The 16,987-nt window shown below is 54.6% G+C and overlaps 6 protein-coding genes across 6 annotated transcripts; 4 read left to right on the top strand and 2 right to left on the bottom strand.

Annotated features, from left to right (window-relative positions):
- Positions 1–2,355: 2,355 nt before the first annotated feature.
- On the top strand, positions 2,356–3,741 carry CTHT_0055210 (uncharacterized protein; the record flags this gene model as incomplete). The annotated part of the gene is made up of 1 exon (XM_006695790.1): positions 2,356–3,741. One exon carries the CDS (start codon positions 2,356–2,358, stop codon positions 3,739–3,741), a length of 1,386 nt encoding a protein of 461 aa, XP_006695853.1.
- Positions 3,742–5,413: 1,672 nt separating this feature from the next.
- Positions 5,414–6,802, top strand: CTHT_0055200 (uncharacterized protein; the record flags this gene model as incomplete). The annotated part of the gene is made up of 1 exon (XM_006695789.1): positions 5,414–6,802. The coding sequence occupies one exon, from the start codon at positions 5,414–5,416 to the stop codon at positions 6,800–6,802; it is 1,389 nt and encodes a 462-aa protein (XP_006695852.1).
- A 1,438-nt stretch (positions 6,803–8,240) lies between these two features.
- CTHT_0055190 (putative cytoplasm protein) lies at positions 8,241–10,702 on the top strand (the record flags this gene model as incomplete). Its single annotated transcript, XM_006695788.1, has 4 exons — positions 8,241–8,267; positions 8,328–8,413; positions 8,470–8,966; positions 9,759–10,702. 4 exons carry the CDS (start codon positions 8,241–8,243, stop codon positions 10,700–10,702), a joined length of 1,554 nt encoding a protein of 517 aa, XP_006695851.1.
- A 339-nt stretch (positions 10,703–11,041) lies between these two features.
- On the bottom strand, positions 11,042–12,626 carry CTHT_0055180 (uncharacterized protein; the record flags this gene model as incomplete). The annotated part of the gene is made up of 3 exons (XM_006695787.1): positions 11,042–12,294; positions 12,363–12,529; positions 12,589–12,626. The coding sequence occupies 3 exons, from the start codon at positions 12,624–12,626 to the stop codon at positions 11,042–11,044; spliced, it is 1,458 nt and encodes a 485-aa protein (XP_006695850.1).
- Positions 12,627–13,894: 1,268 nt separating this feature from the next.
- CTHT_0055170 (mitochondrial 37S ribosomal protein uS8m) lies at positions 13,895–14,380 on the top strand (the record flags this gene model as incomplete). The annotated part of the gene is made up of 1 exon (XM_006695786.1): positions 13,895–14,380. The coding sequence occupies one exon, from the start codon at positions 13,895–13,897 to the stop codon at positions 14,378–14,380; it is 486 nt and encodes a 161-aa protein (XP_006695849.1).
- A 557-nt stretch (positions 14,381–14,937) lies between these two features.
- CTHT_0055160 (uncharacterized protein) lies at positions 14,938–16,859 on the bottom strand (the record flags this gene model as incomplete). Its single annotated transcript, XM_006695785.1, has 2 exons — positions 14,938–16,655; positions 16,760–16,859. The coding sequence occupies 2 exons, from the start codon at positions 16,857–16,859 to the stop codon at positions 14,938–14,940; spliced, it is 1,818 nt and encodes a 605-aa protein (XP_006695848.1).
- Positions 16,860–16,987: the final 128 nt, after the last annotated feature.

Raw genomic sequence — 16,987 nt, 5'->3', positions numbered from 1 at the left:
AGGCTTGAAATGACGTCGGAATGCTATCTCACACAAAAGAATGTTATATGCCAATGGCAAGCCAGTTAAAGGCAAAAGTGACTGGGATGTGCGGGATGATGCAATGGGAACGAGGTTGATTACTGTATAGATAGGCCCGGCAAGCATGTGGAAGTGGGGCCGTTGGTTTTGATCCGGAAAAGGTGTGAGTCCGCTCTTGGGATTCGGGAGTCGGGACTCGGAATTCGGAACCGGATGGAAGGGCACGGGTGACGGCCTGGGGAAGTAGGGAACTGTTACGGCGGGTCACCTGGTCTCTAACCTCAGGTTCGTTCTTTGTCCATCAAGAAGGCCAGGGGGCTCCTTTCTTTGGATCGACCCATGCTGAGAGGAACTGAAAGGAAGGCCGGGCCTTAGGAGGACCTTCAACTTCAGCCTCTAGAAAGCAGTTATGATAGCCACCAAAAGGCTTGAAGGCGTGGGTCTGGTTGAAAGCAGCATGCTGGGCGATCAATACCTACTTACCTGTTTAACTACCCCTACCTCCTTAGGCCGCTAACAAGACCGGCCAGTTGTATCATCCGGGATTCTCTGGCCCATCAATGGCGACCGCTGCGCGTCGGGTCGGCGGCTAGGCACCTGGATAGGAACATTCAAACCGAACACCATCCTGATGTCAAAATTCTCATCTTTGGCATCCATAGTGAAAACTGCGCCCCGGTAGCAGATCGAACACTTGTGACGCAAACACTTCAATACGAAAACTCGAGCGTCCACTCCGTCGCCAATATCGCTGTTGTCACATCAGGTGGCGAGGCCGTTTGTGTGCAAATCGAGAGTTATTAAGCGCCTATGGATGGATGTCTCTGTCAGGCTTGGCTTGCAGCAATGCCACGCTCGGAGTTGTGCTTCTCTGGGGTGCATGGCAGCAAGCAAGCAGGCAAGCGAAGAACGTTCCGTAAGGAGCTGTGTGCTGTGCCCGACAGAGGTCAGACCGGCATAGCCTTCTGTTAAGGAAGGGGACGTGATTCTGCCTAATTGATAAAAAGGATTGGAGGGGCGGGCTGAGACCAGGCCAGGCCGTGTGGCGCCTTCGTCATTGCTTTGGTCACCAGGATAGAAGGGCAATGGCCGCTCAGTTGGCCGTTTTGAGGGGATGGCCTGTTGCGCTATGGTTGGGGCGGCCAACGACAACTTCGCGGCGGCTATAGCCTATGGTTGGCCTCGAGCAGCGGACAGGGAATGGGGAAACAGTCCTTACTATGTAGGCAGCCGTACGATCCGCACCAGCAAAGCCCTGGAGAGAGGCTCGACTGACCTCGAATGCCTTAGGTTGCAACTGAAACAATACCTTAATATTTTATGACGAACCCTTGGAGGGTTCGCTTTGATATGAGAATGAGCTTCCCACAAAGGATTTTCGTTATTTCTGATGGATGCAACCACCCGGCAAAGTGGACTTGGATTGACAGGGGCACGCCCGAACAAGCAAACATCCCAAATATACTTATGCGTCTCGCGGGTGCTGATCCATATGGCCCAGGGGGCCAATTGGAGAACCTGAAAACCCACAGCGCCCCCGCGATCCACTGAGGGGCGCCAGCAGCCCACAGCCCACGGCCTTCGACCTACCACCTGACGCCGCGGCCCAAGGCTTGGCGCTCTTGGGGAAAGTCGAAGGAAGCAATGCAACAGCACTCCAGCCGCTGCAACATCAGCACGCGCCCGAGGTCCAAATCTTTTGTTTTTTTTCCTCCTCTTTTCTTTATCTGTTCAGCGTCGTCCATCTGTCTTTGCATCACGTTTGTTTTGCACAACGTCAACAGCCCTGATTGAAACCGACCCGTCGCTAACCTGGCGACCTGGCTCTGAGCACATCGAGAGCCGAGACGTTGCACAAAGCCTGCGACCCTTGCTTCGTCGTCAGAACCCCTCATTGTTCCAGCTCCCCGAGGGCTGCGACCCTCTTGTCACCGAAACACAAGCAAGCTTTCCATTTTGTTATTGCTGCAATTTTGCATTCAACAGATCTGGATAGCCTCACAATCGACTTTCGGCTTCCCTCCGGGGATTTTGGCGATGAAGACAAAGCCTGGCCTTCGCATGGAGAAGCTGGGCGCCGGACCACTGCAATTGACCTCTTGAATCCCATTACTGTCTTCAATGGCCCCTCCAGTTCTGCGAAGATGGCTCTCCGCCCCCGTGCCGCTGCGAGTAGCCGATAATGGCTTGCTACCACGGCTTGCTAGTCAGATTGCCAACCATCACAACAACCATAGCTCCCGAGTCAGTCACCTACTGCTGCTCCATCTGCTGTTCGTTCTCTCTAACAAGAGCTGCTGTCTGTAGATTGTTATATATATCCTCGCTGCAATTATGTTCACCATCGCGCTTGCTATCATATGTCATTACTTTTATCGCAAACACGCGCGTTCATACACGTATAAACAGGCCCAGCGCCATGACGATGATATTCCAACCACGAGTCAAATTAACCGCCAAAATCAGGACGCCCTAGAGGAATCTTTGGCTGAAGCGCAGCTGCACAATAACATTAACAATGGTCAACAGTCTGCCCCCGGAGGTGGTGTCGACCGCACTACCTCGGTACGAAGTGTCATGACTCTACCCCCTTACCGACCTAAGCCTGCGGAGAACGAGACGGTCATCGCTCGTGAAGGAGAGCGCGATGGTATCGATGTGGTTGTTGAGTTGCGCACCGAGGAAGAGGAGGAAGCTTTACGAGACGAAGAGATGGAGGCCCTCTACAGGATCCGCGCCGCCCGCCGTCGCCAACAGGCAGAGCGAGAAGAACGCCGTCGCTTGCGCCGTGAGGCACGCGCCAACAACGATACCGTCGCACTGCAACGGCTCCGTGAACGAGCCCGGCAGGATGCGCTCCAGGCTTCTCGGGAAATCGAGGAATTGCGCCAGCAGCATGAACGCATCCGGGAAACCCGCCAGCGCTCTGCCAGCACTGTGGCCTACGCCGACATCGGGATCGCCCGCGCTGACGGCACCCGCATTCGCTCCAACAGTGCTGTCAGCACCGAACGGGTTGGCCTACTCTCCGACGCCGCACCGCCCGCAGCTGATTCTCTCAGCCTGCTCAGCAACCGCGGTCGCTCCGCTTCGGGCGCTTCGGTCGGTGCTCTCTCCATCAACACGACCCACTCTGCTGCTCTCCGTCCGGATTCCCCTTATGCATCACCATTGAACCGATCACGAGCAAGCTCTCCCGTGTTGAGCCCAATTGCATCTCCTAGCCCACAGGCCGGCTCGACTCCTGTGGTCATCACATTCGAGGATGTGGATTTGGGCGATCGTCCTCCCCCGAGCTATGATGAAGTCAGTCTCGGTGGGGAGAGCTTCATGACGCCAATCGGTTCAAGGAGAAGCTCGGCCTCTGGCATTGCAAGCAGAAGCCAAAGTCCCTACCCAGATCCTCCTCCGCAGTATCCGGGGCCGAGTCCAGGTCTGGTTCCTATATCGAGTCCAGCAGAATTGAGACCCGAGGAGAGAAATAATGGGGAAAGTGATGCCGGGCTAATGACGGCAGAGACAGGGACAGGAACAAGCCAGGACTCGAGTGGTCAGCCGCAACAACAACAACAACAACAACAACAACACCAGCAGCAACAGCAAGACAGAATCACTGTGAGCGAAGGTATCCCTAGGTTACCCAGTCTCAGGAGGTTACCGAGCTTGAGGTTAGACCAAATTCCGCAAATAGTTATCGAGCCAGAAAGCGGGAAACCGTGAACGTTTTTTTATTTTTGTTCAGAATACAGGAAAGTCTGGTGCGCTTAGGTATGAAACCCTCGCAGGACCCGCTTGCATCTGTACGCATGTATTTTGAAGTGACATGTTGGGTGGTTTGGATTGGGTTGGGTCGGTTGAGCTAAAATGTTTGGATTGTATCGGTGGTCGGCATCGTAATGGGATGGTGATAACAGGGCACGGAGTTGGTGTAATGACTGATGATTGGATATATGACTTCTTAATGGGTGTGTACATACTCGTCTTATACCTGCTTGAATGGCCTCCTACATATGTTGTCTTTGGTGCATGTGATGGTACAACCGCCTTTTGTCGCTCAGTGTGTTTGTTTACCCACGTCAACGCCATGGGTTGCTTTAGCAACACAAGGGGGTCACGTTAGACAACGACCTGGCGGATAAACATACCCAGGATCCATGAGAGTTAGATGGAGCCCTAACTCGATAAGACCCTATGAATTCGCCTTATACTTCTTCACATAAGCAAGCGATAATATCAGGTAGTTCTTGCTTTCTCCGTTGACGTATGGGTGATATTCCCAGCTCAGGTCGAAGTTCTCAACCCTTCATTCCAGGTGGAGCCACTTGTTCGCCGAGATCTTGGCCCGGGCACCAAAGCATGTGTCGATGGTTGTCATCACTCGTTCAAGTATATGGTTTCTAATGCCACTCTAACTCGCATGAACATTTCATACAGGGGCTGAGAGCTCCTCTGTTTTTCCATCCAGATCTCTTCTTTTTTTTTTCCATCTGAAACTTGAACATGTTTACCACCTAAAGTTTTCTGGCCTGGCCTGGGCAGCTCATGTGTCCATGTACGGAGGGACCCTGGCCCTCGGCTCCGATCCGGAAGTGGGGCCGCCGGCGCTTCCAAACCTGCAAGTCCCTTCGGCAGATGCGCCGGCTCGAGATCAAGCACACAAAAGCGCATAATCGGTGTGGTGAAGATAACTGTAGGACTGCCGCAAGCCTTCCCCAACTCTTATCGTGTGTCACGGCCTTGAATGGCATGCTCCTCAGCAACCAGTGTGAAGCAGGGGGTATTAGGACTTGAGCCCGCAGGACATGACACAAGACACTTCCGGACCCTGGGCAACGTCTTGTTTGAGATATCACGAATAGGCAGTCAGTGGCGCCTTGTCACTGATAATGCTGCTGGTGTTGCTCTCGCCAAACGTCTCCCATGAGCTATGTCCTCTTCCGGGTCGAATGCGGGGAGCGCGGGGGAGCGGTGCGTTAGCGCATCCGCGGGTAGACTTGCTTACTTGGTTACTGTGTCGTCGGCTCGAGCAAAGCTCCCGATCCCATGAACAAAGCTGACTAAAAGCATGGGCCATTCAATATCTACTAGGATATAAGATCGACGGTCCTAGATTTGCTCAAAAAGAAACTATAGGTATAAGTTACAGTTTCGTGGTCGCCGACAACTTGTCGTCGCGTTAAGCGCAATCCCGCCGTCGACTGGGTTTTGGAGGGCGCCACCAAATCCCACCAGTACAGGGGATAGGTGCTCGGCCTGGCAGCGAATACTTATCTTGGGCTTTTTGCCATGCATTAACAGCATCCGACAACATTCCTCGAGTGACGAGGTCCAGAAAGCCTACACACCTCTGTCCGGAGAAAAAGTCGCGTCACCGCGCCTTGCCATTGCCATAATGGACAAAGACCCAGAACCCGCATTTGCATCCGAGTCCGATCGTACCGAGGTCGACGTTTCAATCCAGCTCGAAGAACAAAAGAATACTGCAGTCACTGCCAATCTTTCGGAATACCCAGAACCAGCATCAACAAGCCAGCAACCACCTGTGCCAACTCCTGATGATCCGCCAGATGGCGGACTACAAGCCTGGCTCCAGGTCCTCGGCTCGACCGCCATTCTCGTCAGCACCTGGGGAGTCATCAACACCTTTGGCGTCTTCCAAGCCCATTATGAGACATCCCTCCTATCATCCCACACCTCTTCGCAAATCAGCTGGATCGGATCGGCCCAGGGAGCACTCCTCTTCTTCGTCGGCGTCATCGCTGGGCCGCTATACGACGCAGGCTACTTCCGGCACCTGCTCATCACAGGCCAGGCCTTGACAGTGCTGGGACAGTTCATGACATCCTTATGCACCACGTACTGGCAGGTCATGCTCGCGCAGGGCGTGGCGATGGGCTGTGGGATGGGGTTGACTTTCTTGCCATCGGCGGCCATTCTCGGGCAGTATTTCCGCCGGCATAGGGCGTTGGCGCTGGGATTGTCCAGCGTGGGATCTCCGGTGGCCGGCACGGTGTTTCCAGTAGTATTCAGCAAAGTTCTATCAAAATCTGGGTTTGGATGGGCGACGAGAGCTATTGCATTTATCTTGCTGGGGGTGTCAACAATCCCGGTGGCATTCATGCGAACTAGGGTGCCGCCGACAAAAGCAGGGAGGAAGAGAGACTGGAGCTATTTCATCGACAACACTGCATTCATGGATTGGCCGTACGTGCTGTTCGTGGCCGGAGGCTTGTTTGCGTTTCTGGCTCTCTATGTGCCCTTCTTTTACATCCAGCTGTATGCGACATCCCGTGGAGTGTCCGGTGAGAGCTTTGCGCCATACCTGGTCACACTCCTAAATGTCGGATCGATCCCAGGCCGTGTTATCCCCACTGCAATGGCCGACCGATGGGGATCGCTGAACCTTGCGATTGTGTGTGCGGCTGGAAGCACAGTGATGGTGTTTTGCTGGCTGGGTATCCGCGGCCTCGGAGGCGCGGTGGTTTATGCGCTGTTTTACGGCGCCTTCTCCGGCGGTGTTGTCAGTCTCACCCCAAGTGTTCTCGTCAGCCTGTGTCCCGATATGGGCCGGGTTGGAGCAAGGATGGGCATGAGCTTCGTGGTGTCTGGTGTAGCCATTCTCGTTGGTACGCCCATTGCTGGAGCGATCTTGGGCAATGATAGGGATCCTCGATGGCTCGGCACCATCCTGTACTCTGCCTTTGGACTGCTGGTGGCCACTCTGTTTTATGTGTCTGCAAGAATCCTTGTTTATCGAAGGAAGCAGACTTGGAGGGCCTAGGAGGTGATGGATCCCCCGCAACCTATCGCCGCCAAAATCCCCTGACGGTGATGTCGCGATAAGACATTCAACTGTCTTGATCGATCGAGGGGTTTGACAGACACGCACATTTGCGGGAGGCTGCCAAAGTCAGTTGCAGTTCGACCATCTGTGCCTGGACAGAAAGGGAAAGCAACTGTTGGATGTGCTTGGGTGAGGGTGCTCGAGACGTCACAACACCATCTTTCTGCGCGTATATCAGTGCCGACCTTGATGCCGGGGAGGGTCGCATGCAGCCAGGGACCAGAACGAAACGCAAACCTATAACAGCGATCAATCCGAAGGTGCAAGGCCCAAGGCTTGATCAGCACACGCGTCAGTGCCTCTCTAGCCTCTAGGTGTAATCATAAGCCACTTCGAGAACCTGGAAGCCTTCTCGTCTTGGAAGATGGTGGGCTTTATCGTCCATACAGATGTTTCCTGGGTGCCGGGCCGACCAATAAAATTGTCTCGGCTACGATCTGCATTTGGGAATAAGGCGATCAGCTCCCGAGACACATTAACGGTCGATTTGTCAGTGTGACTAAGCATCGTCATCCCCAGAACGCAATGGTGAGCTGCGGTTTGTGGTGTAAGCTCTTATTCATCAGCACCAAGGACCAAATCAGGGAAAATGGAGTGGGGCTTTGCCGTGGGAGCTAAAGAGGGGCCCGAAGGGGTTGGGGGGAATGTTCGTCACCAACAGAGTTCTTTTTATTGAATCATCAGGAGCAATGCCATGCAGGTATCCAAATTGATTGAGGGGTACGGATTAACCCGTACTGCCCCGAAAAATTGAATCAAACGAGTCTGACGTGAATCAGGCACATCGCCCCTCTTAACTCTCTTTGTCGATAGCCTTCCAAGGGTCCCTCCAGGCCGGTCACGTTCTTTCAGGCTCCTTCCTTCCTTGACAACCTGATGACAGCCAACACAGCTGAGCTAAGGGGCATTTTGGCGAGGAAACTTCTCAGGAAGTGCCGTCTTTGATTTGACCATGATTATCCCATCCTGACGAATCCCATGCCGCTTCCGCTTGACCGGGGTCCTGGGCTCAGCGGTTCCAGGCCCCAAGTACCTTCAGGTTACCCCGACATGAGAGTGGCAGCAGCAGCCGCCGCCGCCATAACCGGTGATTCTGCAGGAAGACGCTGGTGATCATCCAGGAAACAGAAGTAGGTGTATTGCATGCTGCGTGAACATTACGAGCAGCAATGGCGAATCTCACAGACCCTGGCTGCGAGTCGTGACCTCCTCCTCTCCTCTTCTGCTTCTGCTTTGGTATATATAATCGCCGGGGGCTCCTCAGGTAGGCCCGGGCTGTCTGACGGGCTCATCAGTCAGCCATTCCCATCAATTTCTAACAGCCACTGTTTGTTATCCCGGTCTTTTGCTTGTGAACACCGTAGGACCCAACACTATGGCTCCCAAGATCGCGATCGTTTTTGTATGTCCTCCAACAAGATCCCCATCTGCTCTAGCCATTCACTGATGTAATCCACGACAGTATTCCATGTACGGCCACATCCGACAGCTTGCTGAGGCCGAGAAGGAGGGCGTTGAGAAGGCCGGAGGCACGGCCGACCTTTACCAGTTAGTATCCTTCTTTTCAGTTGAAATCTTCAGCATCACTAACCATGTTTTCGTAGAGTCCCCGAAACCCTGCCCCAGGAGGTCTTGGACAAGATGCACGCCCCTCCAAAGCCTGCTGACATTCCTATCCTCGAAGACCCCAGCATCCTCCAGCAGTATGATGGCTTTCTCTTGGGCGTGCCGACCCGTTATGGAAACTTCCCTGCTCAGTGGAAGGCCTTCTGGGACAAGACGGGCAAGCAGTGGTCCACAGGCGGTTTCTGGGGCAAGTATGCCGGCGTCTTCATCTCGACTGCCAGCGCGGGTGGTGGTCAGGAGTCGACAGCATTGGCCATCATAAGCACTCTCACTCATCACGGCATTATTTTCGTTCCGCTGGGCTACTACCCGGCGTTCGGACTCTTGACCGACCTATCCGAAGTTCGCGGCGGCAGCCCATGGGGTGCTGGCACCTTTGCTGGTGCTGATGGCAGTCGCCAGCCAAGCGATAAGGAGAAAGAGCTTGCCCGCATCCAGGGCGAGAAGTTCTACCAGACGGTTGCCAAGTCTGTCGGTGCGTGATGCCCACCCATGCAAAGAGAATGTGGAGGGAATCGGCATGTGTAAGTCGCTAATGAGATGCGGTTGGGAAAGGGGCGGGAGATACAACTAAGGAGGTACCAGCGGTCTCGGTGAGCAAGTTAGACTCAGAGGGAGGAAACGGTACCAAGAGCCCCCAGAGAGCGAAGAAGGAAAAGGACGGACTCTGTGGGTTGCCTGTAAAGTGCGCTATCATATGACGGAATAACACAAAGAGTCAAGATCAGTTCTGCTTACATTCTTGCGCGTTGTATTCATTCATTGTTGGTTGAGATGTTTGGGAACGTTTAGCAGTTCTCACTGGGTTATGTTGGAGCATGATGTATCAAGGGTATCAAAGATGGTGGCGTCACCAAGGTATCTTAGGTACTCGTGCAAATGAGACTTTCATATTGTCTCTTACCAACAGTGTAATTGAAGGAATATAACAAGGCATGCTGGTGCTGACACACAAGAAGCATCTTCGATCTGTCTATATTTCCTTATCTGGGTATCAGGTATCTCAGAGAATTATGACATAAGCAATCACCTCGGAGAGTTAGTTGGACAATGGCCTGGGTCATAGTTTGCCAGGGTTAGGGTTATCTCTCACTTCATCCGAAGATCGAGCTTTTCACTGTTTCCACCTGCGTTTGTAATCACTTACTTAGCAACAAAACTATCAAAACACCGTCAACAACCCCTGCAACTGAAAAGGAATAGATCATCACAATTTACCAGCTCAGATTACTTTATCCGGTTTGCTTTCCTAACAAGGTTACAAGAGAAATGCGGCTCCATTACCCTTCCGAACCCTCTGATCGGGACCTCCCCTTCACCGTGGCTGTACACAGCCCAGATTTTGCCACGCCTCATGATACTGCAACCCACACCAGCCTAGACGACGTCTGGGCCGACGATCCAGCCACCATTCCCAACTCTCCCGACTTTTCACAATACCGCCAGCCCTATCAACCTGAAGGAGAGCAATCCCTACTGCAGCGGCAGCAGCAACAGCTCCCTATTAGTGATGTCCCCCGCTTGCAGCAATCGTACACGACGCTCGGCTACCGCGATGGCATTGCCGAGGGCAAGGCCAAAACGGCGCAGGCAGGGTTTGACGAGGGGTACGGCCTTGGCGCGACGCTGGGCGCTCGTGCGGGGATGTTGCTCGGTGTGTTGGAGGGTCTGGTCGGGGCTGTCGGTTTGAGGGCGCTGCAGGTTTCTGCTGCTGCTTCGTCAGCGGCGGCGGAGGGGACATCACTGTCAGCAGTGGTAGGGAGGAGGGAAGGGGGACAGGAGGATGATGATGGCAACGAGGGGGCGATCATGAGGAGGGAAGCAGTCCGTCTGGAGGACTTGCTCCAGCAGGCGCGGCAGGAGTTGCGCATTGCGCCGGGTGGGAATGGCGGAGTGTTTGCCGCGGAGTACTTTGACCTTGCGGATGGCACGTGGCGGTACGAAGTCTTGGGTCAAGAGCATCGGGAGGGGGAGGTGGTCTTTGCGGATGTGGCAGATGCACATCCCCTCGTGAGGAAGTGGGACTGGATTGTTAAGGCTGAGGCTGCAAGATATGGAATTGATTGGGATGTATTAAAGGATGAGGAGGTTGGCAGGGATGAGGAAGAAGATGACGGAGAGGAGGATCTGGCTCGCGGAGGAAAGGCAAGAAGAGAGAGGCAAAGCAGGTCCCTTGTGAGGAATGCCGGAGTGCCGGCTCTAGATTGGTAAGGTGGTTAAGCATTGAGATTCAATGCTGAGACTATTCAGGCATGACGCCCTCGGGGGGAAGAGCTGGCGTTAGCGCTTTCGGTGTGTATTCCAGCAAAGGATTTTCAAGCCCATGAATCTGATCAGACTCATGGAGATATGTGCTTCGCTGCAGGCCAGTCGAAGCAACCGAGTATCAAGCAGTTATGATCATGTTTATATATGGTACGCGGCACCTGGGGACAAGATGGTATAGACTGGGTAACCAAAAAATGGAGATCAAAACTTCTTTTCAATAACCCAACAACTCCACGCCCTCAGTTAGAAGCATAAAGAATCATAAATACCCTGAGCGATCGTCTATCCAAACTTTTTCTCAACCTTCTTCATTATCCCCATTAAAGCTCTGTCCAACTTTGCAGCCCCTGCTTCCAGCTTGCCTTTCGGTTCCTGGGTCGGCTTAACATGGTTCTCCGGCACGTAAAATTGCTGGTGTACACTGTAATCCATCGGCTGTGTTGCGGGCGGGGGGGCCACGCTCACTCCAGCGACTGGCGGGGTTGGCGCATGAGTAGCGGCAGGATTCGGCTGCATATAGCCAGGATACGAGACGGGAGCATACGGATTTGGCAGGCCCGGAGTGGCCAGACCCGAGCCTATTATGCCGGTGTTCGGGTAGCTAGGGCTTGCGAGTGGACTCGCAACACCTTGTACGGGCATGGTTGTAGCTCGAGTGATGCCCGGTTGGGGCAACGGAGCGGAGGCAACCGGCGTCGGAACCGGGGCTGCAGTGGGAACAGGAGTAGCTCCGATCGTTGAAGTTGACGGCACGTTGAGCGAGCCAAATCCTTGCGGTGCAAACCCAGGAGATGTGACGCTTCGCTGGGGAGGGCCAGGGAATGTAGGAGCCCCGGGAGGAAGCTGGAAGGTCGGTGGCGGTACCGTGGGGCTGATTGGGCTCACACTCGGCCCTCCCGGAGGAAGGCCGGGAGAGAAGGGGGTCGCAGCATCGTTGACAAGCGTCTGTTGCAATGGGTTCAGCGAACCATCATCTGGTGGCGGGGTCTTTTCCCGATGGACGACCTGCTCGGGTGCAGGAGGTGCGGCAGGGTTGTAGGCAATGGGAGCGAACTGTTGAGGGGCTGGAGGAGGAGGAGGAGGAGGAAGGGAAGGAAGAGCAGCAGGCGCGGGTATGCCAGTAGCTCCAGCTACTGCAGACACTGGCGCTCCGGAGAAGCTTGGAGCGGGCTGTTCGGTCGACTCGTTGGAGTCAATGTTGCTTGATTCGGCCTGGGACTCGGAGATGGCAGCTTGCTCAAGCCTCTGCACAACCGCGCTGACTTCGGGCTCCTCGCGAGGGGGAGGACCTGGCTCGTCCAGAACCTCACACTGAGCGGCAGGGAGGACACGTCGGATGCCATTGACGAACATCAATGCATCTTGGGGAGTCCAGAAGTAGATGTCTAAGGAATGCAGCTTGTAGTGGTACTTGGCCTGGTTATGCGGATCCCATGTTGGGAGGTGCCACTCCTGGGTGCCCTCGACCTCGCCGACCGTGAGTGTTACCAGGCATATGTGCCTATACGAGTAGCGCAAATGGATTTTGTCGAGGTCTGGCTCTCCCATTCTCTGTGTCAGCCTTTCCTTGCGGCCAAGTTACGATGCACACGGCAGTTCTTACAACCGGTAAAGGCATCTTGATCCTCGGTTCCAGGGTTGTTTGCAATCTCTAAGCGCGCGCGGCCCTGGTTGGCGTCCTCAAACAGATAGATATATGATCCCTTGTCGAAGCGGTGGTGCGGGGGCTTCGTTGTCGGCGGGCTGTAGAAGTAGTGCACGTCGCCATAGCTTGAGACGAGCGGTCAGGCTGCTGCTCTCTTTTCGAGCCGAGCTGTGGCGGCACTTACAGTGTGGCCACATTCTCCTCTCCTGGCCGGGCAGCCATCTTGTGCGGCCTTCAGTTGTGGGACAATACCAGCTCAGGAAAGCGCTGGAAGATCGGCTCCGACTAGAAGAAGGGTGCAGGAGGGGTAGTGTCTTGCGGGGAGAAGGGAAGCTACCAGAGGTTTATGCATTAAGGGAAGGGAGCTTGAGTATCGAGACGACGTTGGGGTTTGGCCCAGCTTATCTTTAGCAAACGGTCAGATCGGGAGCTGCCGCTTGACACAGAGCCAGAGAAAGTCCGAGTAACCTTGAAAAAGGACAAAACCTACGACGAGCACGAGAAATATGTCGCCGATGGGACCGTGCAGCCCGTCCTAAACCTTGGTGTGACGGCAGCCAGAATTCGTCTGTCTTGCTGCAGGACCACTACTTGGCTCCCGTCGGCTTTTGGGTAATGTCTCCTACCTGTCACTGCCCCGCGCACAACCAAAAGCGTCGTCCGTCGCGTGTTGAGCTTGCCGGCACACCACATCGTCGAATCAGCATTTGCAGTGGCGTCAACCATGCAGCACTTGTACCCTGAGACCCCGGCTAGCTGATCAAGAGCCGTTTTCACTTAGCTCTCACCGCGTATTCCTGTCATGGCAGTGCAATAGCATCACTGGCATAGGCTCTCCGTGCTGGGCGCTTACACTGCAAAAAGTGGGATGGCGCCGAGCCAATTGGTGATGAGGGTGAGGATGCTTAATGGGCCACAGCGGGGTCGGATCCCATGTCCTCAGGTTTTGTGTGCACGGGCCACAGGTCCCCAAACTCACCCCACATTTGTGGAGTCTTTGCCGTCGTCCCAAACCCAAGCCTCGCTGCCTCGGGGCGCTCGACCAGCAGGGTACCTGGCCGCCCTGGCCAAATTTTCAAGGCTTGGCCCGGGCGCCGCTGGACGTTACGGAAGAAGCCGACGGTTGTAGCAGCTGTGGTCCACCGGAAATTTGTCACAACGAAACACCCACCGACGACCAGGCCGACGACATCGTCCTAGGCGCAATCCCTCCCAGTTCGGCGAGTCCACACTTCTCTTCAGTAAGCCAGCCCCTTCGCAGAGCTACGGTCTTTCCTCATACGTCTACGTCTGGCAATTTCTAACGCATGACCCAGTCCAACCGACGAGACGCTCCTCGTCCATCTACTACAGCCTACAGTCGAGTCCTCCGCACAGGTCGTCACATCGTTCCCGAAACGAGGGGCTTTTAGGTGCTTCACAGCTACACTTTCCTCCCCTTCCAATCCTTCACTCAGCCAGCTCTCTCTTCTCCCCTCAGACTCGCCAAAATGGGTATCCATTCGGTCTGCCAGGCCTGCGCCCACCTGCAGAACTCCTCCCGCGCCCGCCTGGGACTCACCTCGATCCCCAACACCAAGTATAACCTCCGGCTGATGCTGGCCATGCACCGGGCAGGTCTAATCTCATCGGTGACGCGTGGCGGTCCGAGACCCCCATCGCCGGAAGAGCTCCTGACGCTCGAGACCGAGCCGGTCACCCCAGCCAACGTGGCCACGCGCCGCCTATGGATCGGGCTCAAATACTGGAACAATGAGCCCGTGCTGCGCAACCTGCAGCCCATCTCAAAGCCGTCGCGGCTGGTGACGGCGAACCTGAAGGAGTTGAACTTGGTCGCGCGTGGGTTGCCTGTCGGTATGCTCAAGGGGCTAACCATGGGTGAATCCTTGTTTTTGAGCACCGATCGCGGCGTTCTGGAAATCCGGGAGGCGTTGGAAAGGAAGGTTGGAGGACTGGTTCTCTGTCGGGCGTCATAAAGGAGTTTTGGTTGGGATATTTTTGATGTGGGTGGTGTGGTGTCAAAGTTTCCATCTGGATTTAGTGAGTCAACTTGGTCCAGAACGGAGACGCAATTGATAACCAGTAGGGGTACTGTGCTCTGTATGATACTGGCGGTTAAAAAGGATCTGTCAAATCTTGTGTTATAGTACGGTTTCTATTGACAATTTTGTACATTAAATCGCCGAATATGTCCTTCACTTCGGCTATGGTAGCATCCCCATCGTCACTTGTCCGGTTAATGTCGATGTCCTGTCTAAACAATTGACTGTCATGATACATAAATACAAATGAACTTCCTTGATTTAACGCCAGTGGCCAACGCTATCTACCATACATGAACCACCGCTAACTCCTAAAACCGATAAGCAAAACAAACTACAAAACCCTTTGGTCCAGGTATCATATATGGAGTTTCCTGAACATCAACAGTGCCCCTGCATGCAAGGACTGTAGAAATTAAAAGCAATACGGAACACCCTACATGACCTGCTATGCCAGCATGCAAACTAGTACGCTGTGATCTCTGACGTTACTAAGAGGTTGACCCCGATGTCTCCTCGGCCTTCTTAGCTTCTTCATTGCCCGGGGCACAAACACCCTCAGCGGCCTCCGTTGGTTTGGTCTCTGCAGCCGCAGCTGCGGCTGCGGCTTCTTCCTCTGCAGTCCCGACTACTGGCGTAGCTTCTGCCACAATATCAGGCTCCTGCGGTGCCTCGGCCGCAGGTTGAGGAACACTCTGCTCTGGATCTTCGGAGATTGGCGCTGTCGCTTCAGACGACTGAGGTGTTTCAACACTCTCATTCGCCACATCAATGTCGCTAGCAGTGGGCTCCTGTTTGCTGGCGTCATCCGATTCCGGGGCAGCGTTGACTTCAGCTGCAGGAGCCTGCTGGGTAGTCTCAGCCCTCTGATCGGGCTTGTTTTCCCTAGCCTGATCAGGTTTGGTCGAAGGGGCATGGGAAGCTGGTTCGGCCTCAACCTTGGGTTTATCAGTGGTCGAGCTCTGCGGCTGGGTCGAAGAGGATGCAGCACTTGTGGGCTTCGATGCGGGCTTCTTCACAGTCTTTGTCGTCACCGTCTTTTTAGGTGCTGCCGCCGCCACCGGCTTCTTAGTAGCAGTGATGTGGGCGGCCTTCTCGGCGGCTCTGGAGGCCGAAGCTTGAGTAGGGCGTGTCATACGAGCAAGGAACCCTTCATCTACAGGCTTCTCCTTTTTAGTTGGCGGATGATCCTTTGCCGGCTGCTTGGGGGGCGGGCCTAGGCTTGGCCGCGGCCGATTGATGGTCGAGCTCTGCCTCCTAAGGCGCTTTGGAGCTTGTGATTTTGGAACCACAGATCCATTGGTGATAACACTTGCCCTGCTGGAGGGGCGTCCATGAGAATCGCCAGTTGTAGCGGCACTGCCGCTGGGACGAGACAGTGAAGGTTGACGCGAAGTGACTTTGGATCCCGAAGCGGCCGTGTGCGAAGTCAAGCTGGGAGGGAGCTTGACAGGGCGCGTTGGCGACTTGGGCTTGGGCTTGACAAAACTAGTGTGAGGGGATGATGTAACCGAAGACGACTTCTTTGCGGTCACAGAGGTCGAGGTCTTAACGGAAGTGGTGGATGCCCGGGGACTTGTTGACTTTTCAGGAGGGTGAGGTTTCTTGTCAGGAGTCTTCTTCACAGGGACCTGTTCATTTTGGTTCTCGCCCGGGCTCTTTGGGCCTTTCAAGTTGATGGGTGACTTCAAGGCTTTCGGAGCTGATTTGGTTGCTGACGAGACGGCGATGGGCTTTGGGGTAGGCTTTGATGTGTGCGAACTAGTCTTACCAGGCTCGCGCTCGGCAGGCTTCTGGTCTTTTCCACCGTTTGACTCAGTAGCCTTCGTCGTCTGGGGCTGTGATAGCCTGGCCTTCTCGGGAGAGGACTCTTTGGTTCCATTTGCCGCAGGAGCTGCGGACGTATCGGGCTTTGAGCTCGGCTGACCTTGAGAAGAAGGCGATTCTTTGTTCTCCTGCACCGTTTGCGGAGAGTCACTGATAGTCTGGTTGAGCAACGATGTCCGAGGAGGGGACTTGATCATTGTGTCAAACGGGTTCAGGCGCTCTGTGCTTGCTGTGGGCGTGGTGACTCCGCTGCGCAAAACCGAACCAGAATCTTGACTTCCTTCAAGCCGCTGAAGCTGAAGGCCTACCCTACCGTCCTTTTCAATCGCGATGAAGTTGGTCCGAATTTTGGAGAGTGGTCTGGGAGATTCGGTGCCGGGACCTAGGGGGCATAGTGTTAGCCTCGATTTGTACAGCACACGGAGAACACGGCGGCGGCCAAAGTCTCGGAGCACCGTGAAATCCGAGGGAAAGTGCTGGCCTTACCGCGTGGGATACCAGGAGACCTGCCTCGCTCTGGAGAGTTGCTCTCGCCCGATTTTTGTTCAAACATAGCACGGAGGTTCTTGACCGCGCCGGTACTCATGGTTGCTGATTTTTCGGGAAGCTAAGCCAAGGGCTGAGAGGGTTTGATGGATAAGAGGAAATCAAGATAAGGTGCGACACAAAGACCGCAATGGAAAACGCGAAGATGTTGCTTTAAAAAAAACTGCA

The sequence above is a fragment of the Thermochaetoides thermophila genome (assembly GCF_000221225.1).
Source record: "Thermochaetoides thermophila DSM 1495 unplaced genomic scaffold scf7180000011820, whole genome shotgun sequence".
NCBI classification, from domain to species: Eukaryota; Fungi; Ascomycota; class Sordariomycetes; order Sordariales; family Chaetomiaceae; genus Thermochaetoides; species Thermochaetoides thermophila.
Note: the sequence above shows the minus strand (reverse complement) of the source record. Positions and strands in the feature narration are given on the sequence as shown.